Below are 20803 nucleotides of genomic sequence, written 5' to 3' on the forward strand. Positions count from 1 at the left end.
TCCTGCAGGGCCCACATCAGCACCAAATCATAGTGGGCAGAACAGGCTCCTAGAGAACACGTCCTTCCTCGTGGGTGTCCTCCAGCTAACCTTTCTTCATGGGGGTACGGGGTGGGATCAGGAGCCTACCTCTCAGCCTCTTCAGCCTCTGCTCTCGCCGTCTCCTCCGCACAACCAGCAGAAGCACAAAGAGCAGCAGAACCCCGACCAGGATGCAGGAGATGGTCACGAGGATCTTGAGCCCTTCGTTGGTTGTCAGCCCTTCTTCGCTTTGGACAACTGACTTAATGAGTGGAGGGATTGTACCTGAAAGCAGGGCCACGATGTTAGATGGCTATTAATGGTGACGGCGTGGTGGAGTTTTTAGGGATGATGGGTTACAGAGAGACCGCGCGGTGTGATCCAGGGGTGTCTGTGTGATGAGAAATGAGAGGACCAGCTCCCTGAATCTCTGTGGGCTGACTTTCTCAACTCTCCCTTCACCCAAACTTACAACTCACCCTAGCACATCTTTGTAAAGGACTTTGGGTTTTTTGTTTGTTTGTTTGTTTGTTTGTTAGTTAGAACATTCCAAGATGCCACCCTCTGACAGTATGGTGTCTGGGCTCAGGGCTCACAAAAGCTACCTTGATTCACCTGGAATCTAATGCCCACTTGGCTGTCAATCATGGTGCTTTTGCTAAAGGCTCTTTGAACACTGCCTATGAAAGGAAGAACAATAGATTTGTCAACTGGACAGAAGACCCCCTTTGGGGAGGATGTAAGGTTCCTGAGCCTAAAGAAACATAGACGACCTTTTTTTTTCTTTTGATTTTTCTCTTGATTTCAACCCCAGTTTCACAGTTGCTTTTTAAAATTCCCAGTTTAGGGTAGAAGGAGTGAAGGGCAACATTTCAAAGGGGAGGGTCTATCTAGGTCACCGAAAAGCGTGTCGCTGGCGGGGGCCTTGTTATTATGCTACAAAACTTAGGTTATTTGGAGCGGTAAGAAACAAAATAGAAGTTGACTGAACTCTGGGCTGCTAAGATGCTTTCCACCCCGAGGCTGAACACGAGGGTGCAGACATCTGTGATTTATGGGGCACGTGTCTTACAATCATCCATTACATAAGAGGTTCCATTCCCACTGTCCTTTCTATGCAGAAAGCTAGGCCTTTAGGAAAAAATAATGATATATATATATATATATATATATATATATATATCCCAAGAGCAAAAAGATGATATTGTTTAGTAACTGGAGCCATGAAAATGCAACCCCTGCCCTTCTCTGACCTCTGCTGGAGCTAAGCAGAGTGAGTTCTTTTACTATCACAGCATCTTGGGAAGCAAACCCAAGCCTACAGATATCCAGACTCCAAGAAAGAGGCACAGAATTGGTGCCTGAGGCTGGTCTGTGAACAGGACACCATAAGGACACATAGAAAGTTTTGGTGAAGGAAATAGAGGTGACTCAGATAAAGAGGTGGGGGAGCTGGGAATCTGACTGAAGTAACTATCAGGGTGGTTTTGTTTCAATGTGTGTTTTTCCTAATATGAAAACAAGCACAGTGGCCAAAGAGATACTAAAGCCACACAGCCATGGTATGGACTAGATAGGTCTACCACCTTTTTCAAAAACAAATATGTACTCTTACATCTTTGTGCCATGAAATTATTTCAGATTTCAGGAAAGAGAATCACACACACACACACACACATACACACCTTCCTAATATGGTTCTGAATGAAGTGAGAACATTGAACATTGTCTCAGAAGCTGAATAATTAAAGTCTGAAGACTATCTGGGACATGACCAGGTGTCAACGTGCCACCCATGTGTGGCAAGCTCTCTGTCATCCACCTGTACAGGCCTTGGTCCAGAGTATAGGTGTCCAAAGTGACACATACACTGACTGTCCAACTGGGCATGTGCTTGTAGGGGGCTTGGGTGAAGCATTTAAATGCACTTGATAGAAGCCATGGTCTTAGCCTTTCATTTTGTAAGAACAGGCACCTTTGGTGGAAAACCTTAGATATGAATGTAGCTCTGCTTGTGCATGATCCTTAGAACAAAGACTTCTCTAAATAAAGCCACACATACAAAACAGAGAGAGGGCATGTAAGAGGGACCTGGGCCCTTGAAGAGGAGAGGCAGCTGCTGTCCAAGATCCAGGGCTTTACAACAGCCCATTGGGTAGAGCCCAATACCAGAAGGACTTCTCTTGGAAGTACTTCCTACAGCCTAGAGTTCAGCTGCAGAGGCAAGAGGAATCTGATTCTATCTGAGATAGGCTTTAGAAGCAATGGTTGTGGGCAAGAGATGGAAGCCAGAGGATTAACACAGTATGCCAGAGAGAGAAGCACAACTCAGGGCCTACCTGGGACCATAGTCCCTTTGGAACAGTGCGAAATGGATAGAAGGCTGAGAAGGGAGCTCGTCCACAGCTCCAAACAGCTTTATGAGTCACTGTTGGTGGTCAGAACTCAGAGCCTGTGGTTGCCTTTCCTAAGTGAGGGTTTCTGTGGGGCTACAGAAACCAGCATGGATGTGGTGTAAGGAAGACCCATTGTCTGATTGTTAAGAGAAGCTGCCTCAGCTTCACTGGGCTGGGTGTTGTTTAGGTACCCAAAATTTAAAAGATTTAGTTGGGGCAGCAGAGATCAAGAGACTCCCTAGGTTTTAGGATGTGCATAAAGGTATGCATGCGTGTGAGCACAGGCCCAGCCTGACCCATCCCCCATTCTATACCCCTCGGTGCCCCTGCTTCTGTTGAGTTTAACCTAACTTCCCTTGCCATGGAAAACTGCTGTGCACGTGAATTTTAAGGGTGTAATGAGAGCAAAAAGAAAGTTGTTGTGTGGATCGGGATGGATGGGGAAGGGGTGGGAGACAACAAAAGCAGCGTTAGCTCACAGTCATCTGCAAAGCAACGGAACCATGAGGCAGAGTCCTTCAGCCCTGAGAGAAGCCACTCAAGCACTAAGACTCCCCAGGGAGTTCCCCTTAGTCCTCAGTCCCTTCACTCTAGACACACACTGATAGTCATCTGTGTACAACGGACTAGGGAGCCCGCAGAGAGGGGACTGAGTGGCCCAAACCCTAAAGGGCTATGGAGGCACTGCTCACTCTGTGGTAATGATAAGTGTCTCGTAGGAGAGTGAATAGTATACGAGTGCACATCCCCGAGCCACAAACAGGAACGCCATGAAGCCGTGAGCTTACTGCCATCGTAGTTCAGCGTGGCGAAGTTGGCTTGCTTCTCCGCACAGCCGGCGCTGTTGCATACTCTCATCTGCAGTTCATACCATGTGGCTTCTTGCAGGTCATACAGAATGTAGGACTTGGAAAGAGAGGTCCGCTGAGCTGTGGTCCAGACCGTGGTCCCAAAGGGTCTGTACTCAAGAGTGAATGAGGTGATTGGACAGCCGCCGTCATTCCAGCCAATCAGATTCAGCCTCACTCGGGTGGTATTGATGCTGGCGAAAAGCTCCTGCTCCTTGGAGAACTGGGGTTCTGTGGGAGAGAACAGTGTCATTTGTGGGTACATGGATGACCACAGCTGGTTCAGGTGTTTCCCCCCTGGCTACTGTCTAGCCTTGCTTCTGCCCAGGCTGGATCACCAGTCACTCACAGCAGGGACCAAAGCCTTGGGAACCAGTAAGTTTTCCTGACCACAAGTAGTGGAGCCAGAATGGAGGTTGAATGGATACTGGCTATTTTTACACAGTGTAGGGTTCTCTGAAGTGGTTCACACACTGCAGTATATGGAGCTGAATAATTTCCCTTCCCATGTAGCTATAGAATGGGATTTGGGAAGTATCAGCAGTTCTCCTCTACTATCCAAACCCTTACTTAGTACAGTGGCCTCTGACTTAGTGGTGTTATTCTACACAGACCAAACTCGTATCTTGGTATCCAAAACTCAGGTGCTAGACCCAAACACCATCTCTCTCCTGCCATCTGGTTCTCCATTCCTGGTGGGAGTGGCGCTTATAAGATCTCTTCTCCTTGCTACACAGATAGGGAGTCTCCTCTCTTAATTAGATAAGCGTCCTCTCTTCTTTCTGCCATTCCCAGCTGCACCTTTCACCTCTGGGAGCCACTTCCCCAGGCTTCATCTTGAACAACTTCTATTTCAGATAAAAACCTCAATTCATTTGGAAGTGTTAACCTATTAGCCCAATCATTTCCAGCCTCAAAACCTATGAGGACAGGTGCCCCATTTCATGGCTGCCCAGAGAGCACTCTTTTTGGCCCCCCCTCAAAGGGCTTTCTTCTTTGAACTGTAAGTCAAAGGATGAGATTGGGAACTGGAACGTTCTGGAAGGTTCTGTCATCAGTCTTATTTCAGGAAACAGGAAAGCTCAAACACACAAAACCACTCAAATATTCACCGAGTCTTTCATGGTCCCGCCCCCTTCACTCAAGAAGGCAAGAAGGAAGGAAACAGCAGAAATCCTCACCTTTCCCCAGAGTTTTGGCTTCTATGATTTCACTTATGCGGCCGGGACCTACTCCATTTTGGGCAGTAAGGGTGAACTTATACCACGTCCCACACTTTAGGTTTTCCAAGCGGTATGAACGCTCGCTGGGGCTGATGGGAAAGCTGCCCCACTGCTCACTGTTATCCTCGGAGTATTGCAGGATGTAGCCTGTAACGACCAGAAAGGTGTTCCAGTGAGCTATCTCTGAAGAGGTAACAGGATGAGTGCTGTAATTCTGGGTGCCTTTATAAGAGAATAACTCCGACTCTTCCTGATTCTGGAAGCTTCCTCTCACGTTCAGAGAAAGGGTGGGGTAACGCGATTAGAGAATAACTTTAGCTAGCCACACCAGACATTTATTACTTACTACTATGGTTACATTGTTGCATGTGCATGGAAAGAAAGCCATGTCCATTAACACCATGTTGGCTTTGATGAGTACCAAGCTGCCAGAGCATGTGTCTGAATCTGTGTTTATAGACTGAGAGGGGCTGTCTTGACAATGAGGACAGGAGTGAGCATAGCAGTCTTTGCCATTACCGCCTTCCTACATACAACTGTGGGGATATTTGCAATCACAGGGGAAAATGGGCTCTCAGGCCTGCAGCCATCCCGACAGTTCTACAGAAACAGGGCTTCTCCTCAGGGTGAATGGTTTGCTTGACACCTCATTTCTCATCTTTCCTTATAACCATTCTCTTCGTGGTTATCTACTACCGCTGACCATGTCCATATCAGACATTGCTTCAATTACCTTACAATGCCACAAACGGTGCTCTGATCCCACAGTGCAGGGTGACAACAGGGCTTTAGAAGGTTGGTCACAAGAAAGATGCAAACCACCTCAGTCTACAGTGCCCACTCCTTGTCCTGGTGTCCTTGAAACTATTTCTTACGATCTATATCATGTTTCTGGTGCCAGATGTGATCTCTCTGCTCTGCCCTTGTTTCCTAGACTGTCATCATGTGACTTATGCATGGTGTCAGGGCCCCGGGAGACTAATGTTGTCTATCTTTCCCTGGGGAATAACACAGACAGAGCATTTCTCATCTGCCATGCTGAAGAGGCTCCATGCCCCAAACCAGTGCCAATCAGATTCCCCCAGTTCCTCCCTGAGGTATGGATCACTGACTGCTGCTACTGTCCATGTTGTTATCAGTATCCTCCACACTGTTCTTCTCTCTGGCTCTCTAAAGTCACAGAAGCCATTCTTCCTGGACCTCCCGTGGCTGCTTTTGTGTTACTGAGCTCCCTCAGGATCAGCCAATCTCTGAGAAGATCTGCTTTCAGACTCCAGCCTCAACTCCATCTCACTTGGGGACTGGGCTTTGCTCTTCCTACCACTGAGAGCACAATACCTAAGTGATCTGACCTCTGACCCCTGATTTCTGTTCCCGATGCTGCTGGATTCTGTGACATCAACACCTGTCAGTACAGGTGCCTGATTTCTGATGTCCTTCAATGTTTTGGGCACCACTAAACATTTCAGTGACTTGGAAACTCTTCGTCAGCCTAACCAGCTTCACTTCCAAGACCTTCTACGCTGGTGCTACCCAGGCTTCTCAATGAGACAAATAAAATTCAAACTGTTTGGAATTTAGAGCCTGGATCCCTTGAGACCCATTTTTTTTCACTAAGAATTTTATTCTCTCTCCCTCGTGTGAGGCCATTTGAAGCAGGGGCCCAGTTGCCTTGACTGGCACCCACACTTCACTCACTTGTCATAAACTTTGGTACCCTGTGACGCACTCCTCTCCCCAGCTGTCCAGCATTGCTTCTGATTATTGTAGTAATTGTGGCCACCACAATTTTGTGCTGTAGAGTGTCTGCAGCTGGGTCCTGGTGGCTTCTTGGCAACAGTGATTTTGCTTGTCTGCTAATGAGTCCCTGTGCCTTGCCCATGGCAGCCGTTTCAAAGCTGTCCCACGCTCCTCAAACCCACAGACGCAGCCTCACCCCTAATCATCAGCTATTTTTATAAAGTAACCTCACCTTATTCCTTCCTGACAAAAAAAATAAAAAGGAAGAGTCTCCCTTCAGCCAACATCCCAGCAACTAGATTTAGAAGATGGCCAAGTCTTGACTGGTCACAGTGTGATTTCCGGGGAGAGGGACTATTCTCAGAGTGGATATATGGCTGAGAATAAAGCTAAAGGAGATGGGATGCCATGTTCCCAGAAGCCAGGAGCTGGCTGGGTGCTCCATGGCTCTACTCAGCAGTGTCTGAGTCTTTCCATCTGTCTCCCCATCTTTCTCCTCTCCTTCTGCCCTTGGAGCCCAAGCCCCTTCCTCTCTCACCTGCTCCATTGACCTCTGTTGTGACATGGCACTTGTTCTTGCCTACCTCCTCCATCATTCCCCTTTCCTTGCTATGGATCAGTAAGATGGTGCCCTGCTCCACCCATGCATGACAGGATGACCAGGGTATCTTTTCGCTTCAGCCTCCCGCAGACCCTGCTACAATACTCTAAATTCAAAGTCTTCTTGCAGAAGGGTCATTTCCAATCTGAACACCCTATACCTTGAGTTATGTGTGGGGACAGTAACTGGTGAATTGAAGGGATAGTGTAGCTCTGACAGAGTCTGGGAGATAACACCTGGTAGTTATAAGACTCAGTGTGCCGTGCTTATTACAACTTAGTGACTTTCTTACATGACTCTGGGCAACCGGAAAGGAGGAAAGTTAATAAAAATGGAAACCAGCAAGATAAGTGTGGCTTCTAGTGAAGAAAACTAGGTAGTGTGGAGAGGCTTAGGTGTAGACAGAGAAAACTTCCAGAGAAGCAGGAACTTGGTTCTCCCTCCTCTCCCCTCCTCTCCCTTCCTCTTCCCTCCTCTCCTCTCCCCTCCTCTCCCCTCCTCTCCCCTCCCTCTTATCCTTTTCTTTTTTTCCTTTGTTTGTTAATAGCTCACTTTTGTATGAATGACCTGAGTTTCAAAGAACACCATAAATACAGATGTGTGCTCCAGATGCATGCGTACATAATGGGGAAATACATTCCTGAGGTGTTTGGGGAGAGAATAAACTATCATATGACAGTTATTTGATGAAGATGACCATTTTTTTTTTGGTCAGTGGACAGTTCCACAGACGTGATTGTGAGTGACTCATCTCATTACCTCTAATGGAGCTACCCCCATTATCTCCAGGGAGCCAGGAGAGGGTGATGGAGGAAGATGTCGTCTTGGATACAGTGAGCCGAGGCTGATCTGGTGGAACTGGGAAGGAAACAGTTTGTAGAAAACAAGAATTAGTTTCTCACATCCTCAACCCTCGGTAACAGTCATTTACCAAATCATTGTAACAGCCATTGATTAAATACATGTTTTAAAGTTGCCAAAATAGGCAGTTCATTTCTGTCAAAATGTCTGTCTCATTGATGTCCCAGGCTAGTGAGACAGAGTGTAGTGAATCTATGATTTAAGAAAAAGTCAACCACATTTCTACCTTGATTTACATCTAATTCTTTTCCTCGCTATCCCTTGGATTCCTGAGTTGTCCATCTTGAATTTAAACTTTTATACTTACTAAGGACACAGGCATTAATTTACTCTGAACTCCAGCCAGGAAATTAGGTGGAAATGATTGACATGCCCATTTAGCTGATTTGTTTTTCCCAAGGGGGGAAAAAGAAGATGCAGCTAGTAGGAAGAATAATTAATACCATGCTGCAAGGCACTACACACATGCACATGTATACACACACATACTCACAAACACAAGCATACACACACACACACACACACACACATATATATATACATACATGCATATACACAACCACATATACACATACAAGTATATATACACACATACTTGCATATGCAAACATGCAAACAAGTACATATGCACACATACATATATACAGACACATGTACACACACAGGCATAAACACATGCATATAACATACACCAAGGCTCTGAAAACCAAAGCTGCAACAGTGTTTGTGGCAATGTGGACTCAACCTTATGTAAGAACTGACTGAGAGATATACATTACTAAACAATGGCCTCAATTCAATTCTGGACAAAACACTACATAAACTCACAATCGGATCATTTCTGATTTAGAGAGCACAGCATATAAAAGACCCTCTCTTCCTGTGAGTGAAGCCTGAGATGTCCCTGTGACCCAAAGCCCTGAAACACTGACCCATCTGCTTAGAAAAATAATGTAATGGTGGCTTTAGCAATTCCCTGGGACTCTCCTGATTTCAATGAACTCAAAACCCAAAATTGATTTCACAGTATTTTTGGAACATATGGTATTGCCCGCTTCCTGTTCCATCTCACCTGGAAGAGTATTGATTCTATTTTCATTTGCAGTAATCTATTAACATGACAACACCTGAATCTAAAGAAGTACATATTTTAATTTATTCTCTAATAAAATAGCCCTCCTGCAATTAAATCTGAACCCGATCAATACCCATGTGGGTTTTGCATACTAATTTAATAATCCTTGAAGAGTGTTGTGTATATTTTGTGTGTGGCAATAAATTACTAAGCATCACACATACTTGCATCAAATGCAAAGTATAACTATAAGCTTAGAGCTTTAGTCAGTGAATCGATGACTAGCCGAGACTCTAAGCCTCTTGTCATGCTATTTAACTTTGTAGTTGATACAAGATATTTCATTGTTTATTGATTTAATTAGCAGACATAAATTATAACATTCAGTGCTCCTTTCCCTTAATGCTGTACTGGTCACACATGTGTATGTAAACCATGCATAAATTGACCACGAAGGACTTTTTCAGAGGTGCTCACAGATAGAAATAATAGACTAGACATCTTATATGTGAGAAAAAATAATGTGTCCTTTGATTTGTTCAATTTATATTTTCCAAAATAAATATGCTGTTTTATAAAATGAAAATAGCAATTTTTGAGTTGGCTTAATTTTGCTATCTGCATGTAAGGCACACATACTTAAAGATCATTTAAGAGGCACTGGGCTTTGTACCTTGTACTTGCAAATTTAATATGATCTCATCTGATCCCCAGTTGTTATTGGCAACACAGCTGTAATAGCCAGAGTCCTCTGCTTTCACCGTCCGAATGATGAAACTCCCATTGCTGAAGATGCTCCTGCGGCCATCAATCGTCACCAGGCTGGGTGTCCCGTTACTGCCTCACAGGAAGAAAAATGCACAGATTAGAGAAATTATAACCACATTAGCTGAGGTCACCAAGAAGCATCAAGCCTTTCTCTGGAGCAAACAGGAAATTGTAACCTCAATTATTTTTGCATTATGAAATAACTGTGCTCTGATTATGTGACCAAGCCATTGACTAGCAGAGATTAAAAGAAAGATTATCATGCAGAAGGCTAGATTCTGTGTCAATGGCCAGGAATCTTGTTAATTATTGGCCAAAAGTTGTGACTATTGTCAAATCTAACATGTCTCTCCTTCCTCCCCCAGCTCTGGCTTTGGAGATTTTCTCCCTGTGGCAACTGTGAGACACTCTCTTTCTGGTAGAGGGGCCAGCTTGACAAAATCATGCATGGCAAACCAAATTTTGTGATCTCTTACAGACTTAAAATCAATTTAAAATCACAGTTCTTAATGAACTTGACATGCACAGGGTAAGATGGCATCTCGAGGGAGCATGGAGCTGACCCTCCTGTGAAGAGGTGTCTGTCATCATGACCTCTGGAGTCACTCCTAGGTAAGACAGAGGGCCAGCTTGACCCAGGGAGCTTATGAATTTGCTTTGGATTAACCAACTTAAAATGCAATGAGAAAATTGCTTGCTGGGTCCAACCCATTATTTCCATCATTTATGCTTGTAAGTGCTTTTGTTTGAAAATAGGCACCCTTCTGAATCCGCTATTTTAAATCTCCATGACTATTAGTGGATGTTCAGCCTCTATTTATATCTTAATTTCTTCCCCTGCATAGAGATAAAGCGTGTTTAAGAGACACGTGAACAGGACTCATCATATCCTCTTTCCCTTCTCTTTTGGGTTTATTATTATAGTAATCAATATTGAGCATGGAGAACCAGCTTTTTCCGCTAGGCAAGTCCTAATGGGTTTCATTTCTTTTTCTCAAGTCAGGGTCTTGCTATGTAGCCCAGAATGTTGGCCTTGCAACTGGCAATGTTCCTGCTTCTAGCCTCTCAAGTGCTGGATCTACATGGAACTGTGTTCTCTTACTTTACTTAAGTTCTGTGTTGGTGGGCAGAGGGGTGCACATGGTGGCAATAGGCTTTTGGATCCCTCCAGAGCTGGAGTTACAGGCAGTTATGAGGCACTATCCAGTATCTCACAACTTGTATGGGCTAGGAATAAAACTCAGGTCCCCTGCAAGGTCAGTACTGAGCCATCTCTCCAACCCCCGAATTCCATTGCTTAAATAAGTTCCTTCCTGATGCTTATGCCTTAGGTTAGATTGTCCATTATGTCAGACAGAGAGAGAGAGAGAGAGAGAGAGAGAGAGAGAGAGAGAGAGAGAGAGAGAGAGAGAGAGAGCGGAAGAGGAGAGAGAGAGGAAGAGGAGAGAGAGAGGAAGAGGAGAGAGAGAGGAAGAGGAGAGAGAGGAAGAGGAGAGAGAGAGGAAGAGGAGAAAGAGAGAGCTAGTAAAGTTCCTGATAACTTGAACACCTAGTTTCCATTCCTCAGTAATATAGAGCAAACTCCCACAGTGATGCTTGGTTGGTCTGGTTCCTTTCCTCACAAGTGTTTTCCTGAATTTCAGGGTCTGGATTAATAGAAGACTGATACACATACAGATGATCAAAACCACATGCTTTAAAGCAATTTCCCCTGATACAGTTGGCATGCTCAAAAGTACGTGTGGACTGATTTTTCTGCCTCGTTTCAGTGGAGCGCTGGGTTTCTTCAGCTTCTATTACTGTCATAAAGTAGGTGTTGGAATGTAGCTCAGTTGGTAGAGTGCTTGCCTAGCATCCGTGAAGTGTTGGGTTTGATGCTTTGCACCAAATGTACTGGGCATGATGGCATATGCCTGTTATCCTAACACCAGGAGAATGGAGGTGGGGGGACAGAAACTTAATATCACCCTTAATCATATACCATGAATTTGGAGCTAGCATGAACTACAAGAAACACTCTTTGCACACCGATGTCCACAAGGCTGCTTGAGGTATTGGCTAAGGGCTCACAAAGAGGCATACATTGGGTTGCTGGTTACCTATCCTTCATCCATTTTACGGCAGGTGATGGGTCTCCAACAGCTTTACAAGGCAAGACGATGTCCTTCATCCATGGAGTAGTCACTGTCCCACTGAACGTGAGGATCCGTGCAGGAGCTACAACACCAAAGAGAAGACTGTTTACACAGAGCCAAGGTGACCTCCCCAACAGAGCAGCCCCCCAGAGCTAATTAACACTGCAGCTGTCAATGCTATTCTCTGGCATCTGCCTTATAAGAGATCTGCCTTGTAAGGACATGCTCATGGCTGAAAGTCCCCACCGCAGCCTTTCTTCTACTAACCAAATATGAGCAGTATATTAAACACTCGACATTCCATAAGCCAAGCAACTCCAAGCCGTGTTTTCTCTGAGCGTGATTATTTTTCAGAGCACTTTATGAAGCGATTTGTCTCGGCCCCCAAACTGCACATTAAAATATACTTTTAATATCTGAGAGAATAGACAACATAAAACATAAGGTCCAATGGCCAGAAGAAGTAAATCTGGATAAAAGCTATTTACCAGCTGTATGATATTTTGCCCAATTCCCCACATAGCTTGCTCTTTACATATATTAAGGAAAGGGGACCATTCTGTGGCCATTTGGCTTAGGACAGTGATTCACCCAATACCACTACCATCATTGATTATCAGGACTGGTAGACACCAGGCCTTAGTTCTTCTGAGGAAAACAACCCCTACATGTGCCAATCTACCGGGTGCCACTTCCTAGTGCACAAACCCCAAGGCAGAGGCTGCTCTTCTTTATTTGAGCCAGCAGGCTTGCACATGCAATGGAGGCTAGGGGATGCAGAAAGGAGGGGCAGGTTCTCCTTGTAGGAGCTCAGGCTGGCTAGATTCAGGCATAGAGATCACAAGGAGGGAGCCTCTATCCAACTCTGGATCTACACAAAGTGGACCAGAGCTGCTGGGACCCCTGCATGGTTCAGAGCTTGGGAATTTATATTGGCAAAAGAAGAGGGCAGGGAAGCCCTGTGTGACCCTGCCTCACTGCTGAGGTTTAGGAAGATGTGATTCCCATAGTCAATCCCCCCTCCCCCGAGCTAAGTATCTTAAGTGTAGTGTATCTACATTAGTGTATCTAATGTATACTGGGCCTTTTAAATTATTACTTATTTGTTTGTTTAGTGAGATCAAGTTTGTGCCAGGGATCAAGTGCAGGGTCCTAAGCATACTAGGCTTCACCACTGAACAGCACGCTGCCACTCCTGTGACATATGACATACCACAGTACAATCTCTCCCGATAGGTCCCACCCTATGGAAGGAGCCTGTTTTCAGCTGAGCCTTGTTTGACTTTGTAGTATCATTGCTACTTCACTCTGGCCGTCACAGACAGGAGGTGCCTGAAGGGATTCTTCCTGTCCTATGTGTTTGGTTGTAGAGCCTCATTTATCCCACAGGACAGACTTTATAGACGATGTTTCCCCCAGACTCCACTGTTCTCTTGGTGTTAGGAGGTATGTGGATATCATGGTTAAAGAGTCCAATACACATGAACCCCTGCAGTTGTGTGGGTATCATGGCTAAAGAGTCCAGTACATAAGAACTCCTCCAATTTACTTTTTAAACGATGTTTTACCTTCCTGTATTTGAATCTGCAGCATTTTCTTCCTTCCTCGCCATTTTAAAGCTGCCCGTTTTTCTACTACCAAATCAACAAGCACATTACCAAGCACTTGTGGAGGTAAAGTCAGAACCTTTGAATGATTGGTTTTTGTTTTTGTAGGTTCCTTATACGTGATAATGGAACTATCTTGCCAATCCAGAGTCAAGAGGCATTGCTTATAGAACTGGAATTGTAAGTCATGGAAGCAGGCTTATTGCAAAGGCTCATCTAGTTGGACTTTGGAAACTGACAGCAATCACCAGTAAGAACACCATGGTAGTGCCTACTTCTGAAGGATGTATCTACTACCACAATGGGGCAAGGCAACAGACTGATACACAGGAATCTGTTCCTGGCTGGCTCGAGTCTCACTGCTACTTAAGGTTGTGTGTGTGTGTGGGTGTGGGTGTGGTGCATTCTATAAATGAACCATGTGGTGTGGTGATTTGTATGAGAAATGTCCCTCGCAGACTCATGATTTGAAATCTTTGGTCCCCAGTTGGAGGTGCTGTTTGGGGAAATTTATCAGACCCTTGGGAAGTTGGGCCTTGCTGGAGGAAGGACACCACTGAGGTGGGTTTTGTGGGTTCATAGCCTCACCCCACTTCCGGTTCAGTCCTTCTGCTTTATGTTTGTGGTTTGAGATCGGATCTCTCAGCTTTCTGCTCTGGCTGTATACTGCGATGCATCTCCACCCTTATTCATTCTCTCTCTCTCTCCTCTCTCTCTGGAACTGTAAGCCAAAATAAACTCTTTCTTCCACAAAGCTGCTTGGTCATTGTGTTTTATCATAGCAATGAAAACTAGCTACTTCAACAACTAATGATTTTCTTACATTTATACCATTTTTAATACCATACACCGTGAACCTGGTATATTTCTTTTTATAAATATGAACCTGATTTGGATTGAAGAAGCGCTTCCTTGGAAAAAATGGCAGGTAGTGACTTTCAGTAATTCTTCCAGACATGTTTAGCGGTGTAGCCATCAGCCCTTAGTACTGCATTCACCACTAGGGAAGCCTCTTTTCTGCTTGGTGAAAAGAGCCTGGCCTGACCAGCGGACACATGATGCCAACAAGCTTCCTTTTAGATAAACCACGGGCCTAACAACCATTGAGCTGTGGTTGGCCATAGGCCTTTCCACTGAGGCTCAAATGGCTGGTGTACCTTTAGCTAGGGGCTCCACGGTGATGATCTCGCTGCTGTTGCCTCTTCCGGCGGAAGTCACCGCCACCACCCAGACGCTATACTGCCGATTCCGACTCAGATTAGGGATTCTGTAGGAAAATGAGTCAGGGGAGGCTTCAAACTCGCTGATGACCTGTGAGAAGAGAGAGAAACATTTCATCACCCACAGAAGCAAGTGGCACTATGGTTTCTTAAAAGAAGGTTTACTAAGGTATTGGTGATCAGACCAGATGAAGCCCACATCACCAGGCGCCCCCTAAAGGGCTGAATTTTCAGTGTGAACTGTAATTGGTAAATTTAGGTGGTCCACAGCCTATGTCACCCTCTAACACCTTTGATGACCACCCACCCCAGGAGCAATAAGACCCTTTATTGTTGGTGATCAAAAAACACAGAATACAACAGGACAGTGCTTTAAAGGTTTGTTCATTGGTTAATGGACCGTCTCAATGTCTCAGAGACCGCAGCCATCAAGGCTGATTGCACCTTCAGGGGTGTTTAATTTTGAAAGGGGTTTCAGGGAAGGGGCAGGAGGAACTTGTCAGCCTCAGAAAGCTGAAAGGACAGAATTGAGGACCTGAAGTGAAAAATCTGGACACGGAGGGGATTCCTGAGATCTGAGGAATATAGAATATCTATGTAGGTACTGTTTGGTGAGCAGATTTGCACACATATGGGAGCGGAAACTCCCCAGGGCAGGAGAGGAGTCATCTGAAAGGTGTCAAGGTCAGAACTCAGCACTCAACAAGGACTGAGAACGGTACCTGCTCCCGACACTAGACATTAAGGCACTGAGTTAATGCATAGGCTCTTACCTAGGAAGTGAGCAATATGTAGCTTAGGATTCAACAGTAGTCTAGTCTGGTCTAACAGGTCACAAAATCAGGAACTGAGAAGGTGAAATGACTACTTGGTAACCACATCTCAGAGCGAAAGTAAGGAATATTTATAGGACTTAGAATATCTACCACTCAAGCAAGCACTGCCCCCAATGACATCCAATAGAAACTTGGTGTATATGAACAACATAAGCATTGTTACGTAGATGAGTGAATAAATAAAATGTGTTATGCACCATCCATGAAGTTCACTCAGCCACAGAGAAGACTGGAGGACTGCTAAAGGCTGCACTGTAAGCAGGTCTTGAAAATGCATTGCTCAGTGAAAGAAGCCTACTGTAGGTTGTCACTTAATGATCTTTCATTGACTGTCCAGGATAGACAATGCATAGCCAGCAAGTATATGAGTTGTCAAGGGCAAAGAGAGCAAGCAGGTGACGATTTTCCTTTTAGAGTGACACAATTATTCTCAAGTTAGAAAAAGGTAAGGGTCACAGGATGTAGTGAACACATCAAACCCATGAAACTGCCCACTTTGAAAGCATTAGATCTGTGCTGTGTGAATGACCTCTTCATGAAGCTGTTATAAAAATACCTTTAGGAATTCCAAAATAGAGAAGTCATGAGTCACAGAAAAAATAATTATATATAATATATATATGTGTGTGTGTGTGTGTATACCCTAAGTGACCCATAATCAATGAGGATTGGTTTTCTGCAAAGTCAGTAAGGTGGTTTTATAATTATCTTACAGCAATGTTACAGCTTCATAGATAAAAGAGATTAAATTGGGAGGTAAAAGGCATAGAAGTACTTCTTAAACTCAAAAGAAATAGTACCCTTTCACACACATATAGGCAGCATTGCCTGGACTTAGTAGATCATAAAAGAAAAAGGAGAGATGAAGATGGGAATCACAAAAAGGTTTAAGCCATTCGAAGGAGGTCAGAACAGAGCAAGAAGGGCAGGGAGCCCGGCCAGACATTTAAAACCAAGGAGCACGGATTCCACATTTAACCTAATCACAGCAATAGTCACATCAAGCAAATGAGGTTGAGCCCCTGAGTTAAACACAAAGTTATTCCACCTGATAAGAAAACAATATCCAACAAAAAGTATAATAATAATAGTAAAGTATTCTCTAAGTAACATCACCAAAATTAATATTACACGAAATAGATTCATTAATAAAACATTTTAGGAATGATAGGATGAAGAAGTCGATTTGACACTGCCAAGGAGGTCAGCTCACCAAGAGGCTAAGATAGTCCTGAACCTTCGTGCACTTAATACCAAGGCATTGAATACATAAAGCCAAATTGAAGGGACATCAGAGTTGTAGACCAAGACAGCTCACTGTTGTTCTGTGAGAAGCCACAAGAGGCAGGTGCGGCTGGGGTTGGGGCACACAGAGGCCATAGCACCAGACCAGGATAGGAAAAGGCTTAAGCTCCTCACTTCCAAACTCCATTCTGATTCTTCACACTCCATGTACTCAGTTATGAACAACCAACTCTAAAGGGCTCTCTTGCTCCTGCTCCGTGCTGCAACCACCTGAAGGGGCTGGGTCGGCTGTGAAGGGGGTGGGGGGTGGGAACATTAGCACCACTATCAAACCATTTTAACAACATCTCTTTATTGTCTACTAAATCCCATCACCCCCCAGTGAAAGGTATCAGAGGCTTGTTCGCAGTCAGATATTTAGCTTGCAGGTATATTGTTCTGGACTGACATCAGGAAATGATTGGGCCCCTGCAGGGATTTCTCAGCAGCTGTACTATGCACACACTTAGTGCACACCTGGGCAGACATGTTGGCATTTTACTGCTCTCATCCCTCACAAAGCATTCATGCCTAGACTTCCAGAAGTTCAGAGAGAATTTGGCTCTTTCCTTTGTAAACCGCAATCAGAGGAGGAAATCCAATCCTGAGACCATACGGGAGTGCACTGTGTGAAATCCCAAAGGTTTGTTGTTGCCAACTTAGTTTGTTAAGGCTTAGGGATGTGGATATCATAACAATGCCTTTATTGAACATTCAACAAAACATTATACACACACAAAGATTTTTCTGTAGCGAGCACACAGCTTTTAGTTACAACTCAGTCTGCATACAAGGGGTAATTAGTCTTTCCTTCCAAAATACACATTTTATTTATGTTTTGCCCACAGCAGGGAATGTGGTTAAATCAGAAAAAAAATATTTCTTATGCAGCTCTGCTTGCTTTACCATTTACACAGAAGATTAACCAAGAACCAAGGGGGAAGGAAAACAAGTTTCTATGCATAGAAAGTCCCTCTAATTGGCATGACATTTCTCTAGGAATCAACTGGCAAATAAGAGTTAAGCTATGCAGTATCTCCTAAGGGTCCTTGGGAAAGTTGTTCACATAGTATCTCTACCCTTTGACCACTGTCTATTTTCTTGATGTCTACAATAATTAGGCACACTTTGGGGTAGGGGTTGTAGGATGCAAGCCAATCGAACCATTTATACAATTGAAGAATTAACTAATTTACCTTGGGTCTCAAACTGAATATGTGATTAATGTGTCTTAAAATTTGAGCAATAACCAGGAAGAAGAAGAGTGCCTCTAAAGATGCAGCCTACTGAGAGGTGACTAAGGCCACTTGCTGGCTCTGGTGACAGAGGACACTTTCTGGCTTTGGTGACTGAGGCCACTGCTGGCTCTGGTGACAGAGGCCACTGCTGGCTCTGGTGAGCTCTATTTGCCCATCTCTGAGCTCTAGAAGACAGAGTCAGTAGCAGGGATGTCCTGTTGAGAGGTGACTGTGTGCATCCCTACCTACAGGGAGGAAGCTGTGAGCTCCAAGGAAATCCTGTGAACTTGGAGTCTGAAGGGCGCAGAGTTTAGAGAGCTACTCCTGAAATGTGAAGGCTAGTCATGAGGGCAGGGGTTAGCACTGCTTGCCACAGGGGAGGGAAGTGTTTCAGAGCCTCTACCACTTCCAGAATGAGGTTGGGTACTGATAACCCATCCATGGGCCCTAGAGGGCCATGAGATGGACTTCAGGGAGAGGGGCCTATAGGTGAGACACCCCCAACAAAGGGATACCTCAGCAATGATGTTATGCTAGTTTCTAACTAGCTATGGAGGGTAGATACAACACCAGGGGTAGTCCTTTAGAAGAAGAGGTAATGGTTAAGAAAGAAAGGAAGGAAAATAGAAAAATAATCAGAAGCCAATTCAGTGAACAGCTTGGCCAGGACTGCTAGTCCAAAGAGATATGCTGCATCTTGATTCCCTGGGAAACATGTTCCACAGTATTTTAATATGTGTTATAATATCAGTGACTGAATTTACACTTCAATCATTTTCTTTCTATCAGATATCATATTGGCAATGGTCCAGTATCACCCAAGGCAGCTTGCTGACTTTCACATACATTTCTATCACATGACTGCCCCTTCTGAATACCAGGGGATGTCCAATGGGAGAAGATGGTTTTATATCTAGATTTTCCCCAACACTTCAGTGGTAGTTACATTGAAGACTTCAAAATACAGATGAAGCTGGAGAGACAGAATGGAAATCAGGGCTTCCCTCTGAAGCATGACAGGATAGAAGGGTAGAGCAGAGTGGGAGGTGGGGCGGAACTTATTATGTAGTATATCAGGGGTTAATGGTGTCAAAAGAAGTGTGTGGCAAAGTGGCAGAGGTACTTTAAATAATTAATGGTCAGAACTGAAGAGATGGCTCAGGGGTTGGGAGCACTGGTGGTTTTTCTAGAGAACTACTCAATTCCTAGCCCTCACACTGCAGCTCATAATCACTTGTAGTTCTAGCCCCAGGGGATCAGATGCCCTCTACTGGTTTCCACAGGCACTAGGCACACTCCTGGTGCAAATATGTATATGCAGATAGAACACCTGTGCACATAAAAACAGAATAGTCATTTAAGGATCCAGGTTGTTACACACGTGAACTCGGAGCAGCTGTGGTTCCTTTCAGAAGACCAGCACAGGATCAGGCCAGTTAAGAATTCCAGCATGGATGGGGGAAGGGACTCATGAACCCTCATCCCTAGCTGAGAAGCTATTGGTAGTTGATAGCTGCTGGGGGAGGAAGTGCAGCTACTGGAAGATTTCCATGTCACAGTGGATGGTTCCCACACTCATGCAATAATTTGGATCAGTGGGTTTAAACAATAAAGAGAAATAGAATTGTAAAAGATACAAAGTTCGGAGGGAGATGTGTTATGTGTATTAGAAGGGAGGAGTGACGCTGGAGATGATCAAGATACTTTGTATACATCATGAACACCTTAAAGAATATACTACTATTTAAAAGACACTTAAGTATCTAAACATTTTTCTTCCCTTAGATTTTTATCTATTGACTTTTAAATTCCGAGTTAGGTCAGGATTGAAGAGTCTAGATTTTATTATATGCCTGAAGAGTGTCTTGAACAGGCTGCTGCTGTGTTTGGGTACCATGGCTAGAAGTTCAGTCCAAGCTTCCCAGAGTGCTGGATCCGGACACATGGCCATCACAGAACTCATTGGTTCTCAGTGGGGAAGGGGTCTACCTCTGCTGTGCTCAGCAGGAGGCTCCAGGGGAGACTTTGGGAGTCGGGCTGCTAATGGCTCTGTATCTGTCATTTTGTTAGCTGTCTCAGGAAAAGGCTGCCCCCTTTCACCTAAAAAGCTTGAACATCCTGACTGTACCAGAGTCCAGAATTAATCTATCCTTGTCACCAAATCATTTCTTGGATGATGTGAAGTAGGTTCTTAGATCTTGGCTCATCAGAGGAGATGGAAGAAGAACAAGAATCTGCTCTGAGTGAATCCGTGTGACAGGGACAGCCCATGGTGTTCTCTCAGAGGAGGCTGGTATTCTGTCTGAAGTTTCACACCTTAGATTTTCTTCATTAAAATGGTATGGTTATACTTAGCACTGTGGAAGTCCATGAGGGTACACGCAAACATTTGAAAACTGGTGTGTGTGTGTGTGGGGGGGGGAGTTTACTGACTTTTGCTTGCATATTTTGATTTCTGTTTGGGGAACATGTCAAGAATTATAGGATATTAGAGGGCAGCTATATAAGTTTTCTGGGTCCCAGAATGCTGTGGAATTAGGATCTGAAGAAGCCAGTTGGCAGCAAGGAAGACTGGGAACCTTTACTAAGGTAGACAGGTAACAGAGTATGTGTGTGTGGGGGTGGGGTGGGGGTGGGGAACCAGGGCTGTGCAAATGTGTGAGAAAGCACATTATAAAAATAGCCTGTAAAGGTAAGGTGAGGCCCATTATCTTCCAACCTTTCTATCAGCTATGGACCCTTCCCCTCCCTTGGAAATGCACTTTTCTTTCTTTCTTTCTTTCTTTCTTTCTTTCTTTCTTTCTTTCTTTCTTTCTTTCTTTCTTTCTTTCTTTCTTCTTTTCTTTCCTTTCCTTTCTTTCCTTTCCTTTCCTTTCCTTTCCTTTCCTTTCCTTTCCTTTCCTTTCCTTTCCTTTCCTTTCCTTTCCTTTCCTTTCCTTTCCTTTCCTTT

At 44.5% G+C, this 20803-nt stretch overlaps 1 protein-coding gene across 1 annotated transcript in view; it reads right to left on the reverse strand.

Annotated features, from left to right (window-relative positions):
- Dscam (DS cell adhesion molecule) overlaps positions 1-20803 on the reverse strand; it is a 577624-nt gene that overhangs the window by 48524 nt on the left and 508297 nt on the right. The window contains exons 21-27 of the mRNA XM_021184771.2: positions 14433-14586; positions 11633-11750; positions 9439-9602; positions 7589-7687; positions 4447-4635; positions 3206-3496; positions 130-306 (exon numbers count right to left, since the gene is read on the reverse strand). Of these exons, the coding sequence (XP_021040430.1) occupies positions 130-306; positions 3206-3496; positions 4447-4635; positions 7589-7687; positions 9439-9602; positions 11633-11750; positions 14433-14586 (1192 nt within the window). The remainder of the gene's footprint in view (positions 1-129; positions 307-3205; positions 3497-4446; positions 4636-7588; positions 7688-9438; positions 9603-11632; positions 11751-14432; positions 14587-20803) is intronic.

The sequence above is a fragment of the Mus caroli genome, chromosome 16, assembly GCF_900094665.2.
Source record: "Mus caroli chromosome 16, CAROLI_EIJ_v1.1, whole genome shotgun sequence".
In the NCBI taxonomy this organism is placed as follows: domain Eukaryota; kingdom Metazoa; phylum Chordata; class Mammalia; order Rodentia; family Muridae; genus Mus; species Mus caroli.